Below are 17,837 nucleotides of genomic sequence, written 5' to 3' on the forward strand. Positions count from 1 at the left end.
CAAAGGTCAAGTAATAAAAGGTTTTGAAAGTTTTTGAAGTTATCAAAGCTTCAAAAGTGAAATCTGCCTTTAGTGTAGCCAAATCCGATCATTTTGAAGGGGTCTGAGTTTTGTCGCTGAAACTTCAGACATGTAAAATCATGGAACATTTTTAATGCCTTGGCTTTCCAGTACATAGTTATGTCTGAAGTCAGATAATATTTATCCTTTAATTTTGTACAATAAGTCTCTGTGTTTGACTATGGTTTGATCTTTGCTCCAAATATTTCATTCCCAACGTCTGTTTCTCATCTATGAAGATATTAAACAGATCTTTATAAAAGGACGGCATGCCCGCATGTATATCTTCAAACAGTTGTTTATTACGTTACTCGATTTGAAACAAATCTTGTCGTGTTCTACTGAGAGATACTACAGTTAATGTCTGCTGCCATTTGCTTTACAGGCTCAATTAAAAAATATGCTCGTGTTGCGAGAATTAATAGATAAATTGTATGAATCTTCATTGCCAAGACTGTATTCAAAAAGTGTACTTTTATTCACACTGTAGACTGTTAGATGGAAAACGTCTTTTCAATTACTTTAGAAAATTACAGTTTCAAGTTATATAACCAAGTGGCTTGCTTTTTATTTTCCAGCTACTATATGTTTATCTTGCATGATGTATCTTTACAAAAGCATCCTTTCTACAAAAGGAACGTCGTTACACTTAATTCTCTTAGGAAGTCCAGGGATAACGCATCCCTGCACTTGTCCCAAAGGAAAACATAATTTTCAAAGACTGTTGCACTTCCTGAAGCTCTTGTGGTTCCCTTGCAGTTTTGGCAAGGTTAAAAGAAGCAAAACAAAACTCAATCTGCAAACCAAGCAAGGCTGAATTTCCATTAAAGAGGATCTTTTCTTTCCCCGAGTCCCTAAAATTCTTATTGTAGAAACATTTTCAAGGTGGTCCCTGAAAAAACATAGCATGGTAAATGCTCAATATGTTTCAAGATGGGAACAGAGCACTGATCCTGTTCACTCACAGGATCAGTGTCTGGATGACTCAGAAAACCCCACTTGTTTAAATATACTACCCCACATATTAAGGCTATCTCACCTCCAGGTTTTCAGTTCACTGAGGATATGTCTGTGGATGACATTAATATTTGGGGTGTCATCGCTCATTCATTGTGAATGCCATTTTGCTTGACTTTAGTGACTTAAATTCTCTCTCTACACATCTTTCCTCATCCAGTTCTGATGTAATCACCCTATTTTTTCCTCTATAATTATGCCTTCTTTTCTTACTTAATTTTCTTTTGTCCAAGACTCTTTACCATTTTTTAGGGCTAAAAAGCCAGCCTTACTAAGAGTCTTCCAGGATGCAGATCATCTGCACCTTTACACATCCCGCTCTTCCTGATCCTTAACATATCTGAAGCACTGACATGTATGATATTGGTGGGATTTGGGGCCCATTTTTTTTCAAGGCTTTCCATAAGTATCAGCCCTGCTGATGTCCAAACTTCAATGATGACATGACAGCTGTATAAAGGCAGAAGGGGTCAGCAAGCAGCACCTCCTAAAAATTGCTGTTTAAACGTAAAGTTTTTCCAAAGAAAATGAGACCTTCTGGGTACATGATGGGCAACAGAGCACTATCCCTATTGCTCTCCCCTTCTCTACTACCCCAAAGCACACTCTAGAGAAACTAGAAGCCACCCTTTACTCCTAGCCTCCCTTTATTCATATAGTACACATAGAATAGAATAAATATGGAGCATTCTTTCTAACTTTTCCATTCAATACTGTGCTGGTGTACACCATTTGTTGTCAAGGTCACAAAAAACACTGCTGCCACAGAGGCATTTTTAAATATTTAAATGCCTCTGTGCTGCTTTCTTTCTAGAATAAATATTTTTTGTTTCCTTTAATGGAAATAGAAGATTTAGAAGAGCAGTTGCACCAAACCTCATCAGCTTTACTCACAGCGTGTTGTTCTTTTTGTGCAGGCTTCTTACAAACCGCTGCTGAAACAGGTGGTAGAAGAGATCTGCAGTGCTGATCGACCAGATTCTGTTGATATTGAGCATATGTCATCAGGCCTCACTGATCTACTTAAAACTGGATTCAGCATGTTCATGAAGGTAAATAAGGTTTCCCAAGTTAATCTGTAAGATTTTCCTAAGCTTATAGCATTGTATGACAATAGCTGATTTTATATATTTAATTCTGTAGAGGGGAACATAAAGGACAGTCGGGAGAGTTAAATGCTTGCAGAGGGGCTGGAAATAGCTTAAGGTACTATATTGCATGTATGGGACAAATGCATGTTACCACCTGGAGAATGGAGCAGACTGGACACCTAAGTAAGGGTGATACTGGAAACGCAAATAAGGATGATATGTCTGAGAGGAGTCAATGTGGCTTCAATAAGGCTTCAATAAAGGGATGTCCAACCTCATGTAGCTTTTGGAGCTCTTCAGAGACATCAGCAAGCAAATTAGTAAGCAAGTGCCAGTTCACATGAACTCCCCAGATTTCCAAAAGTCATTTTACAAGGCAGTTCAAGGAATTTTATGGATAATGAGCAGCCTTGAGATAGAAGTAAGAACAAAGAGGTCTTACAGGGGAAGAAGATCGGCAGAGGAGCCCCATATTCAGTGCTCTTTCTATAATTTGACAGGGTTCAACATGCGTTGGGGTGGAAGGCAGGCTAATCAGTCAGAAAGTCCAAAGGGACTGTGGATTCTCCATCTTCATGATTTTCAAAGCTTGGCTGTACAAAGCCCTGAACAACATGGTGTAATATTGAAGTCTGCACTGCTTTGGGAAGGGAAACGGAGTAGATGAGCTACAAAGATTCCTTCCAACCTCTGTTGTACTGTGATACTATGATAACAGAAAAGAAAAACATTTTCTTCCTATTCTTTGTGAATACTTGCTAGACCTTTCATACATCTAAATACAGGTGACGAAAAATAACTTCGATTTTTGTGCTGATTCTATTCTAGAACCCATTATCAAGATAACAAAGTAATTTTTCTGTTATTACAGAGCAGGCTGTCTTGAAAACAAAATCAGATATGTCTAAATACAATGCCTATTTTCAGGAACTTGTGCTTACTGCTGAAATGGATTTTCAGAATGTACTTAGCTAGGTTGCTAAATGGAAATTCTTAGCTATTCAGAGCTTATGATAAAGCCCTGAGTTATGAGAGGACAGTTATATGAAGAGGGGCCCAATGTTGTTTCTATTCATGTATTGATACTGAAAAAAATAATGTTGCTGCCACTCCAAAAATAGAAGAAGAAACAGATGTTCCTGCATCAAACAAAGCAAACAAGCTTCTGCGCACGGATGATTTTTTTTGGATGATTGGATTTATTCACCTTTAACTCTCACAATTGTATTTATATCATTGTTTGGTTATTTTTTTTTCTTTTCTGTGGCAGGAACATAGCTTGTCCTTTTAAAAATAAATAAATAAATAAATAAGGCAACAAGAAAAAAAGACCAAGCAAGATGCATATAGAGTATAAAGTCTAAACGTCCATATAGCAACAATGACGGGTTTAGCTAGTTTTAGGTCTCTTCTTTCCATATTATTAATTCTTGTGTTTGGGACACTAAAGTGTATTACAGTGATATCCTAATCACAAAGTTCCCACTGGACTATTGGTTGCTGTACCAACATAGGTGAAAAGATCAGAACTTGCAGAATGCCAGGATTAACCAAAATCCAAACAGATGGGGGAGTACAAGGAAGGAGTGGGAGAGGATTGGTGTGCGTGACAGCCAGAGTCTCTATTTCTGTTAACTGCATGATGTCAAAAAGAGGAGAAAACTTTGTTGCAGATAGCTTCTTGCAAGCAAGAGCAGAGCTCCTGAAAAATGCAGCATGTATTCCTGAAAATTTAACAGGTGATTGAGGGGGTTATAATCCTAAAATGACTTTTCTGCAGGAGGAGGTTGGCTTCTCCTTATGGATTGTACCTCAAGTGCCCGCATCTCTGCAAGTAAGAAAAAGAAAACAAAAAAAAAACTGTTGTAGGGAGTATATAACAGATGGCCAAGTGGACCTCATGTGGGATGAATATTTCATGGACACCATCACTTATCTCACAAACATGTGTCCATACTTCCTCATTTAGTTGGTAGTTTGGCTTGTTGGCAAGTCCTTGTTTACTGCATGAATGAGTCCTGCCTGTATTTCTGACACAAGATCGTATCTACACTTACTGCACCATCAGCACTGTAATTATTTGATGAACTTCCTCACATTTATATTTACTTCTCGATGCCTGAATATAAATGCCAACTCAAATAAATATTTGGCATTCTTCCTTCTCCCTTTAGTCTCTTGATTCAATGCAATGGGGGCTTTCTTGACAGGCAGCACTCTCCTCTCAGCTGTATCAGTAATTCAGGCAGGCAGCCCTTAGAGCAGCAGCCCTTCCCCTCTGACCTGCCTGCCCAGCAACCTGTGAAGGTTTTACAGGCCATCTTCCATGGCAATTATGGAGCCTGGGGAACAAAGCCTGCAGTGGGACATCAGCTATTGTCCAAATTTCAAATGTATCATCTCTTTATGCACCCTTGCCACAGCTGGAGGCTTCCAGGGTTTTGCTCTTTTCTTATTTAGTCTTTCTAATTGCCCGAGGTAATGGTACCAATTATTTTTAATGCATTATATTTTGAACTGAAAATAAATGTCACTTGGGAACTTTTGCAAAGTTCGTGTTTTCCAGTAAATGAGATTCAGATGCCTCAGAAATGTCCTGAAACAAAATAGCTTTAGAAAGACTCCAGAATGCATGTGTCGCTTTTGTTTCAGTCCATTCCAGTTCTTCTGTAACACAAAAATGAGTTGTGTTTTGCTACACGAAGCCAGTTCCTTCAAAAGAGAGAGCCTTGGGTGGTTGTATTATCAAACAAAAAATCTTGGCAGAAATTTGCATTCTTAGCACAGCCAAATATTTTGTACCCGAAGTATCGTCCTCCTTCAAAACACTTGTGCGTATCATAACAAAATTACAGATTCCAAAACCCCGTTCATTGCAATTTTAATTTAATTTTGAGTTTGCATACCTAGTCATATTTTTAATATGCATTTCTGGAATCTGTGGCTTGAACTTTGGTCTTCTGAAAAAATACTAAGATTTGTATAGACAACACGTGTTTGGATCTGGGTTTATTTTGACTGAATGATTTGTCAAGACATTTTCTTCTAGTACTGCTATGAAAGCTTGTGTTTTCTGATTAATATACTGGGTGTCCTTTCAGTGTGTCTAGTGTTATGCGTGCTTGCTTATAACGAGTTGTCACTAGGGAAGACAGTAAGAGAGGCTTGGTTCAATAGCAAGCTCCTGAAGTTTGAGCTCTCCACGTAAGTCTTGGGTCACTCAGGAGCTTCATGAAATGGAGTGGGGCAGTTTGCTTTTATTTTGTTTAGTCAACCTCTATCCTCATCATCTGTGGGAGCAGTTATTTCTTCAGCCTTACAATCACCACTTACAGCAACTATGGCATGAAATACTCTAAGATTTTAGCAAGCAATAGTTCTGTCTGACTTGCTTTATAAATAGATACTTTGGTCTTACTTAACCACTTCCTGGTTTCTGCAGTAGGTTTGGACTTTTTTGTTTGCTTGTTTATGGTTGAAATTACATTATGTGCAGAGTCTTTGTAAGATCTGGTATATTGGTTTAATTAGTCTGTTGGTGTAAATTGACACTTTCTCAATATAGCACAAGAAATGCAGGACAACCTGCTGAACTGTAATATATGTGCTACCTGTGCCATCAGCTGAATGAAGGTAGCTGTCAAAGTGAGCGCAATTAGGAGATTTGCACTCAGTACACAAATAGTCAGCTCACTGATACATTGATGTCAGTGTTTTTTGGACTAGTTTCCAACTTCTGAGGAGTTCAAGAGGAGCAACTTTTAACAGGGAGCACGACATCATCAGAGATCTCTCACCAAAGAGAAAGCATGCCATCCTTCATGCGTGCTTTAGAGGAGGAAGTCTCTTCCGAAGGTTTCCAGTCAAAAAGCAGGACAGGGCTGCCCAAAGACTACGTATGAGGCAGCCACAGTACAGATCAATACAAAGAGCTGTTCCCTGAGGAGCTGGAGCCACAGAGTCAAAGAATAGCTATCATGGTGGTGAAAGTAAGGGAAGAGCATTCCACTCAAGAATGGGTTGATTACCACTTCCGTTCTGACAAATGAAGGCTGCTGGAAACCTACGCATTCAGAAGGGAAGGGGGCAGAGAATCTAAAAAAGAGCAAATTCAGCTGTTCTCACTGTCACTTTTCAGAGCCAAACATTTTGAGTGTTTCACACTGAAAGGCGTGCGATGCTGTAAAAAGAACAATTTCTGGGTTCCATTGACATCACTTCCAAACACTCGTCAAAGATGGGAGCAAGGCATTATCAGGGCAGTGTGTTTTTTCAAGAAAGAAAGAATGGTAGGAAACAGCAAAGTAATCAAACTTTTGGAAGTGGTTAAAAGGGATCTGATATATAGCAGCACCTTCATGTTTAAAATTAAAACACGATTTTATAATGTATTAGCTGAAATTCCATGTTTGCAACATTTTAAGGTTAATTAGGAAAAAAAATGAAACAAGTGTTTTGTTTGAATAGAGTTTCTGTAGATGAGTTACAACCCAATCATGGAAGTAATGAAAACTTTGAAGTGAAAGAAACTGATTTTATACATAACGAACCTGACTTATTTTCATTGGATGAATTATAAAGGCTTATTCACTGGGCTAGCAAAAATACATTATTTATGATTCTTTCAATTACTGATGTAAGGCAGGGATTTTTGCATGTTTAAACTGGACTCCTTGTTTCTACCAGATAGTAATTTATTCCCCATTCCTTAAAGCCTCGTGCATATACGTATTCAAACCGTACACCTACCCAAGTACTGTCCTCCCACACTGGGAAAGAAAGGAAATAAATGAAGAATGAATGGAGGGAGAAGCCCTAGGGCCTCTTAAGGAACCTCTCTAGATTTCAGTGGGAGCCACGAAGACTCCATGTTCCTGAGAATGGCTCATGATTTTCAGCTGGGCGTTATTTGATTCAGCTGCTGCAGAAACCAGCATTCTATGGCTATTTCTGAACTTCCTCATTAGTCTTCTTCCTCTGGCAGCTCTAAGAACCGATCGCTGCTGAGGTGAACTGAGCAACTAAAGCAATTCTTTCTTTCATTTTACAGGTGAATCGCTCTCACCCCGGTGACCATCCTCTTCTGATCATCTTTATGGTTGGTGGTGTGACAGTGTCTGAGGTCAAAATGGTGAAGGATCTGGTAGCAACACGCAAACCTAGTACTCAGGTAGGATCAACTCAGAATGTTCTTATCTGAACAAAGAATGAGACAATTCATCAGATAGTGTTGGCTGTAGCACTGGTACCAGACTTAGACCAAGACACAGCCACACAGACAGGAATGGCATTGGTATTTGGCATTGGAATTTGGCATTGGAATAGAGGAATTTGGCATTGGAATAGAGTCACCACTGGTGTCAGGTTGGAGGCATTCCGGGCAGACTGGCATTGTTCTAAAGGAGCTTTTTTCATGTCTCGAAAAATTCATATGCTGTTAAAAATCATTGTTAATTTTGGAGAATTTTGTACAAAAGCAGTCCGTTACCTGCTGAGAAGTGAATGGTATTGTAGCAGTATACAGACTAACTGCGAAGAGATTCAAGTATATGTATTCAAGATTTGTATCAGCAAATGCATCATAAACACAGAATCACAACATGGCCCAGGTTGGAAGGGACCTCAAGGATCATGAATCTCCAACCCCCCCCCCCCCCCCCCCACCACAGTCAGGGCCACCAACCTCCACATTTAATAGTAGACCACTAAACACTAGTCCAGTTTCCAGGTGGCTTGTAAACATCTTTTATTCAATTCCTGTGGAAGACATTTTTGATTAGTGAGAAATCATTAGCAGAACAGAGCCAACCAAAAGCTGATCAGCCACTGGGTTCATCGCATGCTTTTCGTGTTTCAGTTATCTTTGCAACAGTATTTCCTAAGACTGAGTTCTATTTTAGAGATGTTTTTTTTTCATCTGATAACACGTTTCTCCCCAATTAGTCAATTGCTAATCTCCTCAAAAGAGTGAATAAAATTCTTTCCCCTCTTGAGCACAGATTGGATTGTGACACACTGATGGACAAGTTAATCCATGCCTTAAATGTATTAATATAACCTGAAAGATAAGTACAGGGTTAACAAGTGAGCTGATGGAGAACTATGCAGCAAGACTTTTTGAGTAGCTTTCTAGAGAGAATTGAGGCTTGACAGTGGTGACATGGGATCTGGTGTTGCTTTGCTTTGGCTTAACCCCAGTGGCAGGTCACCCTCTTAGGCAGATTCCTGAAGAATTTTAAGCTTTGACTGCACTGTGCCCTTTGTGAAAATGTGCTATGTTAGAGGTGAAAGGACTGCAGGGGAGAGTCAGGAGGAGGAAGAAAAAGAAGTAGAGAAGCAGTTGTGTGAGTCTCATATAGAAAACTATATGAGTTAGTTGGATTTACCTGGATTTCTGCACTGTAGCTGTGAATATGTGCCACCTGTTTGGGATTATTCTCGTTTTAAAAAGCCAGGCATTTGTCTAACTCAAGCCAGCACTTAATAGAGGTTTGGTTTTTTTGTGTGTGTGTGGATTTCAGGCAATCAGCCTCAGACGTCAGGGCAAGGGGGAAGCACTGGCCTCACAAGTCTGTTCCATTCAAACAAAGCACTGACATTTATACTAATTATTGGCTTTTGGAGAAATGGAGAGACATGTGGGTGCAAAAATAAAGAACTGAGTAAAGTAACAGAAAAACTGGCACAATGCTCTGATTACTTCAGCAGTTCTTTGGAGTTGAAGCAAATGACATTTAAATGTGCAGTAGGAGACATGTTTCCATCCACAGAACTGCTCTTCATCGGAATATGAATGACAAATCAATTTCTTATGGAGAAGCACAAAAGAAAATAGCATTTTTTGTGCCTCATTTGTTTGTGAATGATGCCAAATAGCCTTCCTAACCTAGTGAGAAGTGCCCTACTTTGTAAGGAAGAAATAAACTTCTTTCCCCTTTAATCAAGAGAGTGAAAAAGGGGAAAGAGTGTCATGTTTTGCCCTCCTTCCTCCCTATGTGCACAGTATGTGTGTTTGTGACTGAGGCACATGGATAGAGCAACTCCTGCAGATGCACCATCAGATGCTTGCTGCATCCTTCCCCCTGCGTATGGGAAAGGCACATTGCAGTGCAGAAGGTCAGGCTGTGAGTTCCTGGGTCCCGTGCTTCAGCTGGCAGCAAGACAGGTATATCCCTTCATGTAAAGCATCAAGGACAGTCATGCTGTTCTAAATGAGGGGAAGGTCCACAAAGGAAGTGCACTGTCCTGCTCAGACCTACCCAGAGGAGACAGAGAAATTCCTCCTCTGAGCAATTGGGACTCAAGAGGAAATTGCTTTTAACAGAACATGGCTATTGCTGATGTTTGGCTTGTAGACACAAAAAAACCTAAGTAATACGTCCACTCGTGCTTTTCAGAATTAAATTGCATTATAACAGGATATGCACATACTGTGCTATGCACTGGTGCATGCATAAAGTATGTAAGACAGCATCAACTTTTGCCATCCACAAATTACAGTATTTCAGCCATAGGAAGGAGAAGAGAGAATCAGCGTCAGTTTGGTGCAGGTTGTGTGGGAGGATAAGGGAAGGGGAGAAGTGAGGGGGAGGCTGTCATCGGTACAGATGGAATCCGTAGTAACGGAACTCCAGATTCCTTTCATTATTTGAAGTGGGAAGATGAAATAATGACCAAAAAAAAAAAAGTTTAAATGTAGTACTTGTCGTCTTATCTTCTTTCTTCCAAATCCCCTGCAATATTACACTGTACAGACTGCACGTTCCCTAAGACTTTGAGTGTGAGTTGGCTCCAGGAGCAGATCTGCTCCCTCCTTGCTCAATAGCTTTGCCCTGCAGAGAAGCCTTCCCAGTAGACACCCGCATACTGTTTTTCATTCAAGAGAAATGGATAGGGTGTGCATCTACCAGTGTGTGTGTTGGCGTAGCAAGTGTCCATTTCATTCATCAGACCCAGCTTGGATTAAAAACCTGGCCAAACAAAAGCAACAGCATCCCAACAGTGTCTGAGATTGAGCATGGTCTTGATGTGCAGATGAACGCTTGTCTTGCCCACAGGCCAACTCCTGAGCATGGGCTGTAGTTCTCCCAGCAGTCACAGCAGACCAGCAGCACTTCTGTAATTCTTGTCCTGCCTCAAACAAGGGGGAACAGCTGTCATCCAAAACTGCCTGCTGGCAAAACCCTGTGCTATAGGAAAGGAAGCTGCTGGCTGCTCGTCTGGTGCCTCACAGCGAACACAATGGCAGTCACAACAAATCACTGGGTACATGTGGGTAGAAGTGAATCAAAGCACACATTCATTAGGAGTACAATGCTACTAGTCATTATGTTCCTTAAGTGATTTAACCACAGTTATTAGCCAGCAGACGGTTTCAGTGGGCAAGTCGCACGGGCCTGTCAGTAAACACCAGAAACACACTGTGTGTCTTGTGTTGGATAAGGGAACAGTTCATATCACAGCTCATTAATGCTGCAGACAGTCTCGATCCCCTTAATTTTGACTTCTTGTTTCTTTTCCCCCTTCTTACAGGTAATTGTGCTCTCCTCAACGCTCCTGACCCCACAAGGTGCTATTGAGCAGCTGTTTGCAGCTGATCATCCCCAACTTGACCGTGATATCTGACGTGGGAGGATCTGTGGAGAAGATGGATGGCTGCCTTGGCTGGAAGCATCAAGTCCCTGGTTTATCACTGCTCCCAACAGCCCTCTGAAAAGCAGCATGTCCCCCACTGTGCAGCTGGGTACCTGGCTGCAGGGGAACTGTGCAGCTCACAGGAGGCTCCTAAAACTGGTCCATTTGTTCTGTACCTCCCTCTCCTTAAGGGTCACACAGCGTGGTGCTGAATCACCCCCTCTGCTTGGCACCCACCAGGATGATTGCTTGTAATGACTCCCTAGAAAAGAAGCAGCTGAGGACCAGGTGGGCTGAATGTGCACTCTCTGAGCAGCACTTCCTCTTTCAAGTAATGCCAGTGTTTTTGTGGGGTTGATTCTGCTGGGAAATGCTGCTGAGGGAGGGAAAGGGCAGCAAAATCCATCTCTCTGCCACGTTACCTTACAAAAGATGTGTGCCTTATACAGTATGAACAGCCTCTGCTCATTATACCCAGAGAGGGATCATGGGGCACAGCCCCAGTTCAGCTGGCAGAGCAGCTCCCGGTGCGGTGACGCTCTCCCAGCCACAGCAAAGCAGCAGGATGGAGGGCTGAGTTACGTGGTTCTTTCTCTCACAGGTTTCCATTTCCTGCTCTAGTTTCTCCACCCACAGTCCCAGGAGAAAAGGCTGTTTCTGATGGCACACTTCTCTGCAGATTCACACAAGGAGGGCATATGGGCTGTGATGAGGTGATGGTAACCTTGGAAGAATCCTCCCCTCACATGCATTTAAAAAAGAGGGAGAAAAAAAAAGCATGTTCCCATTTTCAAGAGGCCACTGTGACGGGTTCTTTTTTGAGCTAGATTTCTGAACAGAGTGATTAGAGAGCAGCTTTTATGTTTCATTTATGATAACGAAAGAGCTGCTATCACATTCAGTTCTGTAATTTTTCCTTATAAAAAAAATTGATATAATCTTAGATAAAACAGCATTAGCCAGTAGAGGTTGTGATTGTGCATAGGACAAAGAGTTCCAAATTGCAACACAAAATGGTGGAGCTCTGAAGCTGCATCCTGTTGATTCATCCAAGGAAGGCTAAGACTTCAGCTCACACTAAGAATGAGAATGTCAAATGGTATATGAAGTTCGCTTGAACATAGCATTCTTTCTGATGCCAAAGCAATAGCTTAAATAGGAAGTAGCTCTTTAACCTTTGTTTAGTAGCCTGCTTAAGTTCTCTTAAATGTTTATAATGGTCTCCAGAAAAGGCTGCATTTTGGTTTAAATTCACTTTTGAGTGGCTAGAAGGAAACAAAGGACCAATTATAAAGCATGGACAATGTTGCCTCTATGCAAGAACAATTTATAAGAATGACTTTAGAATGGAACTTTGTGCTGTAAAAAATGAGAAATATTATGAGATTGCAATGTTAAAAGCTCAAGAAATATTTTGAGCAGAGCAACTCGAGAGCAAATTGCCTTTCTCTGCATTTCCTTTTCTTTCTGTATCGTTGGTCTTAGAATATAGATGTTTTGTAAATTATATAATCAATAAAGCAATGCTCTTACGATGCTCATTCCTCATCTCTTTCCATGCTAGGACACAGGGCTATGCATACCAGCACTGCATATTCCCGCCACCCCTCTTTTTTGCAGTATTTGATAACCCCTAAGAACCAAAACCTCTGTCTTGGAGATGTCCTCAAGGGGTTTCCATGCTCTGTTGGTGGCAGAAGGGCTCTTCTACCTCCCGCAACCATTGCTGACCTCTGCAGCCCCAAGCGGGTTCAGGCACTCATATCTCTGAGCTGCTGCTGCGTTCCTGAGGTGATGGAGGCCCACAGTTGTGGCCTTCTCTCTTCCACCTGTCTTTCATGAGTCAGCTCACTGACCTGGCCATCTGAGGACGTGCTCTGCAGGGTAATGAGAGGGGTTCAGGGTTTAAGTAGACACTGGTGCTTCTGCATGTCCTGTGGATGAAGCAGCTCCTCTGGCTGAGGCAGCGATTGGTTTTCCAGGCTCCCCTTTGGTGGGATCTTTTCAGCTAGTGTGGCCACGGCTGTGGCGGTGGATGCTGGGATCCAGCCACCATCTGGCACTCAGTGGCTGAAGAGATGAAAGCAGAGACAGTCACAAAAAGACCACTCCTCTCCTAGACCAGGACTGGAGTGGGGTCTTTCCTGTGGCCCTGGTGTAATAATTATCTCCTATTTGTAGAAAATAGCTGTCGTAGCTACACGTAGCGTGTGCTGGAGAAAAGACCTGGGCAATGAGTGGTCTCCTGCCAGCTGCACATGGTCTGGAGCCATACGGAAGGACTGCTTGGGAGGGTGCAGTGCTGGACCAACAGCAAGGAGTGCCAAAGCCCTCTGCATGTGACACAGAGCTGTGCTCACCAGCTGTGGGGTAGGGAAAACGAAAGGCCACCGTTGGCACATGGAGATGGCACAGAAATCAGTGAAATAGCATTTGAGTGTAAGCTCAGACTGGCGGGGCAGTTGTGTTTGAAGTCTAGTCCTGAGTTACTTGGTCAGGTGAGGGTGGTAGCTCGCATCGAACAGATTACCATCAGCAGGACCAGTATTTCCTTCCACCGTTAGAGCTGTGTGCTAACCAGGGGAGAGCCTGCATGGCAGACACTCTAGCTCTAGCACAAAAACATCCTCCTCAGGAATGCCCAGCCTAAAATGCCTTTAAATGCAAACAAATCAAGTTAAAGGCTTGTAGTAATTTGATTCAGTTCTTCACTGTCATACCACTCTGTATAGAGCTGTTGTGTGTATTTTTTTAAAGAGGCCAAAAGCCCCTTAAAACATTGTTCTGCTAAACACTGACCTACCTTACCTCATTCTCTCCTCGCTGGAGTTTTCTGACAAGGGAGCATGAAGAATCCAATTTTAATCTTCAGTACCTCTCCTAAAATAGTTTAGTAAAGGTTGGAAAGCAGTTATGAGAGCTTTCCCTCCACACATTATGCTAATAAATCAACAGCATAGGCAGCAAAGACCTCCTTACAGCTTCTGCAGCGTCTGTTAGCCACCCTGAGAAAACAATTACTTCATCTCCAGGCTTCGCTGGCTATTACCAATTGTTTCTCACACACAGAAAGAACACACAAGAAAATAGGCAATTCAAAATTTAATGCTGAAGGTAACTGTACATAAAATAAATAAATTACAGTTCAAACAAAAGCACAACTGGCTTTTTAAAGTGCATGTGTGTAAGGCCTTTAGCCTGTGAACTCCACTGGCTCAGTGTAGGAAAAAAAAAAAAATTAAGAAGAAATGCTCAAGTCAGCCACATGTGTTTAAGGATGAACAGGGACCGGCTCAGCTCTGAACAAACAGCCAGCTTCATTGCCTTGGGGCAGCCGTGCTTCACATCCAGCTCAATCACTGGTTCTTTCTCTGCCTATTATACACAAGGGAAAGAAAGAAAGAGGAGAGAAGTGTCTTACACTGGCAGCTGTAATGGACTATCACTCCAACTCCAGGCTTATTCCTAGAAAGCTCTGTGTTAGATCATTCAGTCTGGACAGTGCTTTTTTCAGACAGTAAAAAAGACCCACCAGATATTTGTAATGACATATGTTTACACCCTATGCACAATAGCTTCACTTACAAAGAGTCTGGTCAAGTTGTCAGCAACAACATGGCTAGTAAAAAAATAAAGGACCGTTGTGTACAGTCATGATATGCAGTCATGTCCACTTACTTCACACTTATTTTTACAGAACAGTTGCATGTTTTCACATTTGTTTTGAAATACAAGTGAAATAAACAGCTCTACTGTGCAATAAATGGAACAGATACATCATGCTGTCCTTCATCCAAGTGAAAGGGTTGTAAAACTGGCGTGGTTACTTCTGAACAGTGAACTGCAGTTCAGGGTGTTTCCCTGCTCAAGTACAAGTTGAGAGTCACAGCTAAAAGGTTGTCTCTGCACAAACATTAAGCCAGATCTGTCCCGTCAGAGAAAAAGGCATTTATTGGAAAGGTCCATTTCCAAGTGAAAAATATACTTGTTCTACAAGTTACATCCTAGAGCCATTTCAAGACTATTTTTGTGGATTTTTTTTTTGTTTGTTTGTTCGTTTTTATTCTTTTCCCATCTGCCACTGTTCATTGTTCAAGCAACTTCTTGTTTCTACAGCCATGCAGAACGCTGCCTGAAGCATCCCTTCACAACGTCGGACTGCAGACGTGCCAGTGTTAGACACCCCAGGTTTCAAACTTGTTCTCCCCAATGCTTCTCCCAGCGCCTCTTCTTGGCCCTGCTGTCAGACAGACGTGACAGTCCTCACTTTGGCAGACAGAGCTTGCTTAAACCTCCTCTTCAGATCCTGCATGTTGGGCGATTTGGGCCGTGGAATGAGAGAAGTTCTCCGTCTCTCGGGGGTGCTGGTGGTCTGTTGTTTACTGACTTCTTTGCAGAGGACGTGGAAGGCATTGAAGACGTCGTTGTAGTTTTCGCTGACAGACACTTCATAGAAAGCACAGCCCAGCATGTTGGCCAGCTGAAGTCCATGCTGAGGCTCCACCTCTTTAATATGCAAGAGGTCAGCTTTGTTCGCTACGATGACAACAGGGACAGCATTCCCCGGATGCATCTGCCGAACGTGGTGGTACAGGTGACTGAGCAGTTCATAGCTCTTATAGTCTGTGATGGAGAAGACGATCACCAGGGCGTCCGCCCAGCGAATGCATCTGTTCAGCTGCTCGTTGCAATCCAGGCTGTGTTCGTGGATCTGTGGAGTGAATGGTCTCAAATTAGATGGTTGAGGTCGTAAAAGACTTTTAAAAGGCTCCTTTAAATCTAAATAGCATTTTACGGCTTCAGACGTACATATCTGCATTTCACATTCTAAGTACAAAACTTAATCTGAGCGTGGCGAATAAATACATATGTTGATTCAGCTGCAAAAAAAAAATGGAATGTAACACTGGAGTTTGCTATACTCAAACAGAAAATTGACCTGAGTCGTTCTGCATGCAGAGAAAGACTTTGTAGTTCCACAGAATGGGAAATTAACTGGCTAGACAGTAAGTCTGGGGAAGCAAAGATATGAGCTGGAAGCATTTAGACCTGGAGTGCTGCCCAGTTCAAAAAGGCAAAAATCCAGCACCGCTCAGGTCTATACATTCAGAACTTCAAACTGTAATATCCTAATGAACACAGCTCCAATACAGTAGACTTCACTTTCTGTTATATAAATGTATGAGTTTTGTTGGGCGGCAGCCACGACATTTTCTTCCACATGTGTACCATATTTGCACAAAGTGAGTTGGTTGTTCCCCCCCTCCCCCCCCCCCATCTAATGTTCCTAATATATGGGAACAAGACACTTCAGTCATTCAGCCATTCCAAAGCAATGGGCCTCCAGCATACAAACGATTCACCCGAAACAGTGAGCCGTTTCTTTTCACTACCAGCAAACTTCAGGCACCCAACCCATCTGGCTTGGCAGCTGAGGCTAAAGCACAGGTTGCCAGCTCTCCCACCCAGAGCTCCGCACTGAAACACACAGCAGAACGTCACTGGGAAGAGTGGAACAAGATGCTGCAGTGGACGGACACGCACACCAACTCTGGGCTGCTTCGGTGATCAACGTGGATGCGTTTGACTCACCTGCACACCCGGGGTGTCCTGCACTTGGATGGCCAGCACCTCCCCGTCGATCTGGATGTGCCGGCTGTAGAGGTTACCTGGCAGAACAGCAACAGGTTCACACACACAGTACTCCTCAGACACGCTGCCCCGCTTGTGCTCCCCATTAGTCATTCGGGTCGAGCGTTAAAATTCTTTACTTGGTTTGTGATAACGTTACTGGAAGCCTGGGATTTATGACTACTTATGCCAGGATTGGGATTTAACGAGCCTGGGATTTAACCTGGCCCTGGCTTGCCCTGAAGCCTGGCATTTAGCACCGCACTGCTCGCGGCTCTGTCACTTCCGAAGGACTGCCGTAGCCTCGCCGTGCACAGCAGCCAGCCCTTGGGACAGAAGCCCAGCGTGCTGGCCAGCATTTCCGCCTCTCAGAAGCCATTCCTCTGCGGGGTTACCCACTGCCGCTCCGCTGGCCGATCCCAGAGGCTGGGGGTGCCTTTGGGGCCGTCTGTTTCCCGGGCCGTTCCCGCAGCGGATCGCCGCGCTCCGGCAGCTCAGCCGTTCGCACCGCCCGCCGCGCCGCGCTCGGCGCTGAGCATCGCCCCGTCTCCCCCCCAAAGCCGGGGCCGCCCCGATCGCTTGGCTGCCGGCACCGAGCTTGGGAGGGCAGCAAACACTGAGTTTACATCACGTTGTACTGTTTTTAGATTAAAAAAACCAAACAAACAGCTACTTCAGAGAGGGGCTTCTTCACCAGATAGGGCGCACCCGGCAGAGCGAGGCAGAACGAAGCACCAGCACAGCTGTTTGCGGGGCTCACCCAGCGCTCACCGCCGGCGGAGGGACCCCGGCAAGGGGCTCCGATCCGCCCCAACCGCCGCCCCCGGGGCCGCCCCGTCCGCCCGCGGTGCCCACCTGCGTTCCGCTCGTAGTCGCCGATGAAGCGCCGCGTCAGGAACCGCACCACGAGCGCTGCGGACAGGCACAGATAAGCGTTAGCCGAGCTCCGCCGCCCCCCTGACCCCCATTCTCCCCCCTCCCATCCGCCTCACCTGTCTTGCCCACTCCGCTGCCCCCCACCACGGCGATCTTGACCAGGCGAGGCCGAGCCGCGGGGCAGCCCTCACCGCCGGGCGCGCACTCGGCGATGGTGCACATGCTCTGCGTCAGGCGCATCGCGCAGTCCCGCGCAGCCCCGCACTCCCACTAACACCGCTGCCCTTCCCGCCGCGTTTTTCCCGGCCCCCGCCAGCCTCAAGCCCCACCTCCTTTCCGACAGCCAATCAGAGAACCTGAAAGCCCAGGCCACGCCCCCAACCCCGCCCCGTCCTGAGGTGGGGGCCGAGGTGGCTGTGGGGTGGGTGGGTTTTTTGCTCGCTGCTGGAGGCGCTTAAAAATGAGGGCTGAGATCAGCCTCGTGTTGAATGTTGAAGGCCAGAAGCGGGTATTTGTGACCCTAATTGG

At 43.9% G+C, this 17,837-nt stretch overlaps 2 protein-coding genes across 3 annotated transcripts in view; one reads left to right on the forward strand and one right to left on the reverse strand.

Annotated features, from left to right (window-relative positions):
* Positions 1–12,343, forward strand: part of SCFD2 (sec1 family domain containing 2) — a 181,404-nt gene extending 169,061 nt beyond the window's left edge. For both annotated transcript variants that reach the window (XM_001233405.7, XM_015285524.4), the window contains exons 7-9: positions 1,995–2,129; positions 7,219–7,338; positions 10,701–12,343. In XM_001233405.7, the coding sequence (XP_001233406.4) occupies positions 1,995–2,129; positions 7,219–7,338; positions 10,701–10,793 (348 nt within the window). In that variant the 3' untranslated portion in view covers positions 10,794–12,343. The remainder of the gene's footprint in view (positions 1–1,994; positions 2,130–7,218; positions 7,339–10,700) is intronic.
* A 1,546-nt stretch (positions 12,344–13,889) lies between these two features.
* RASL11B (RAS like family 11 member B) lies at positions 13,890–17,581 on the reverse strand. The gene is made up of 4 exons (XM_420710.8): positions 17,426–17,581; positions 17,289–17,345; positions 16,395–16,471; positions 13,890–15,513 (listed from the first exon to the last, which is right to left on the reverse strand). Exons 1-4 carry the CDS (start codon positions 17,547–17,549, stop codon positions 15,046–15,048), a joined length of 726 nt encoding a protein of 241 aa, XP_420710.1. The 5' UTR covers positions 17,550–17,581; the 3' UTR covers positions 13,890–15,045.
* Positions 17,582–17,837: the final 256 nt, after the last annotated feature.

This window comes from Gallus gallus, chromosome 4 (genome assembly GCF_016699485.2).
Source record: "Gallus gallus isolate bGalGal1 chromosome 4, bGalGal1.mat.broiler.GRCg7b, whole genome shotgun sequence".
NCBI lineage: Eukaryota > Metazoa > Chordata > Aves > Galliformes > Phasianidae > Gallus > Gallus gallus.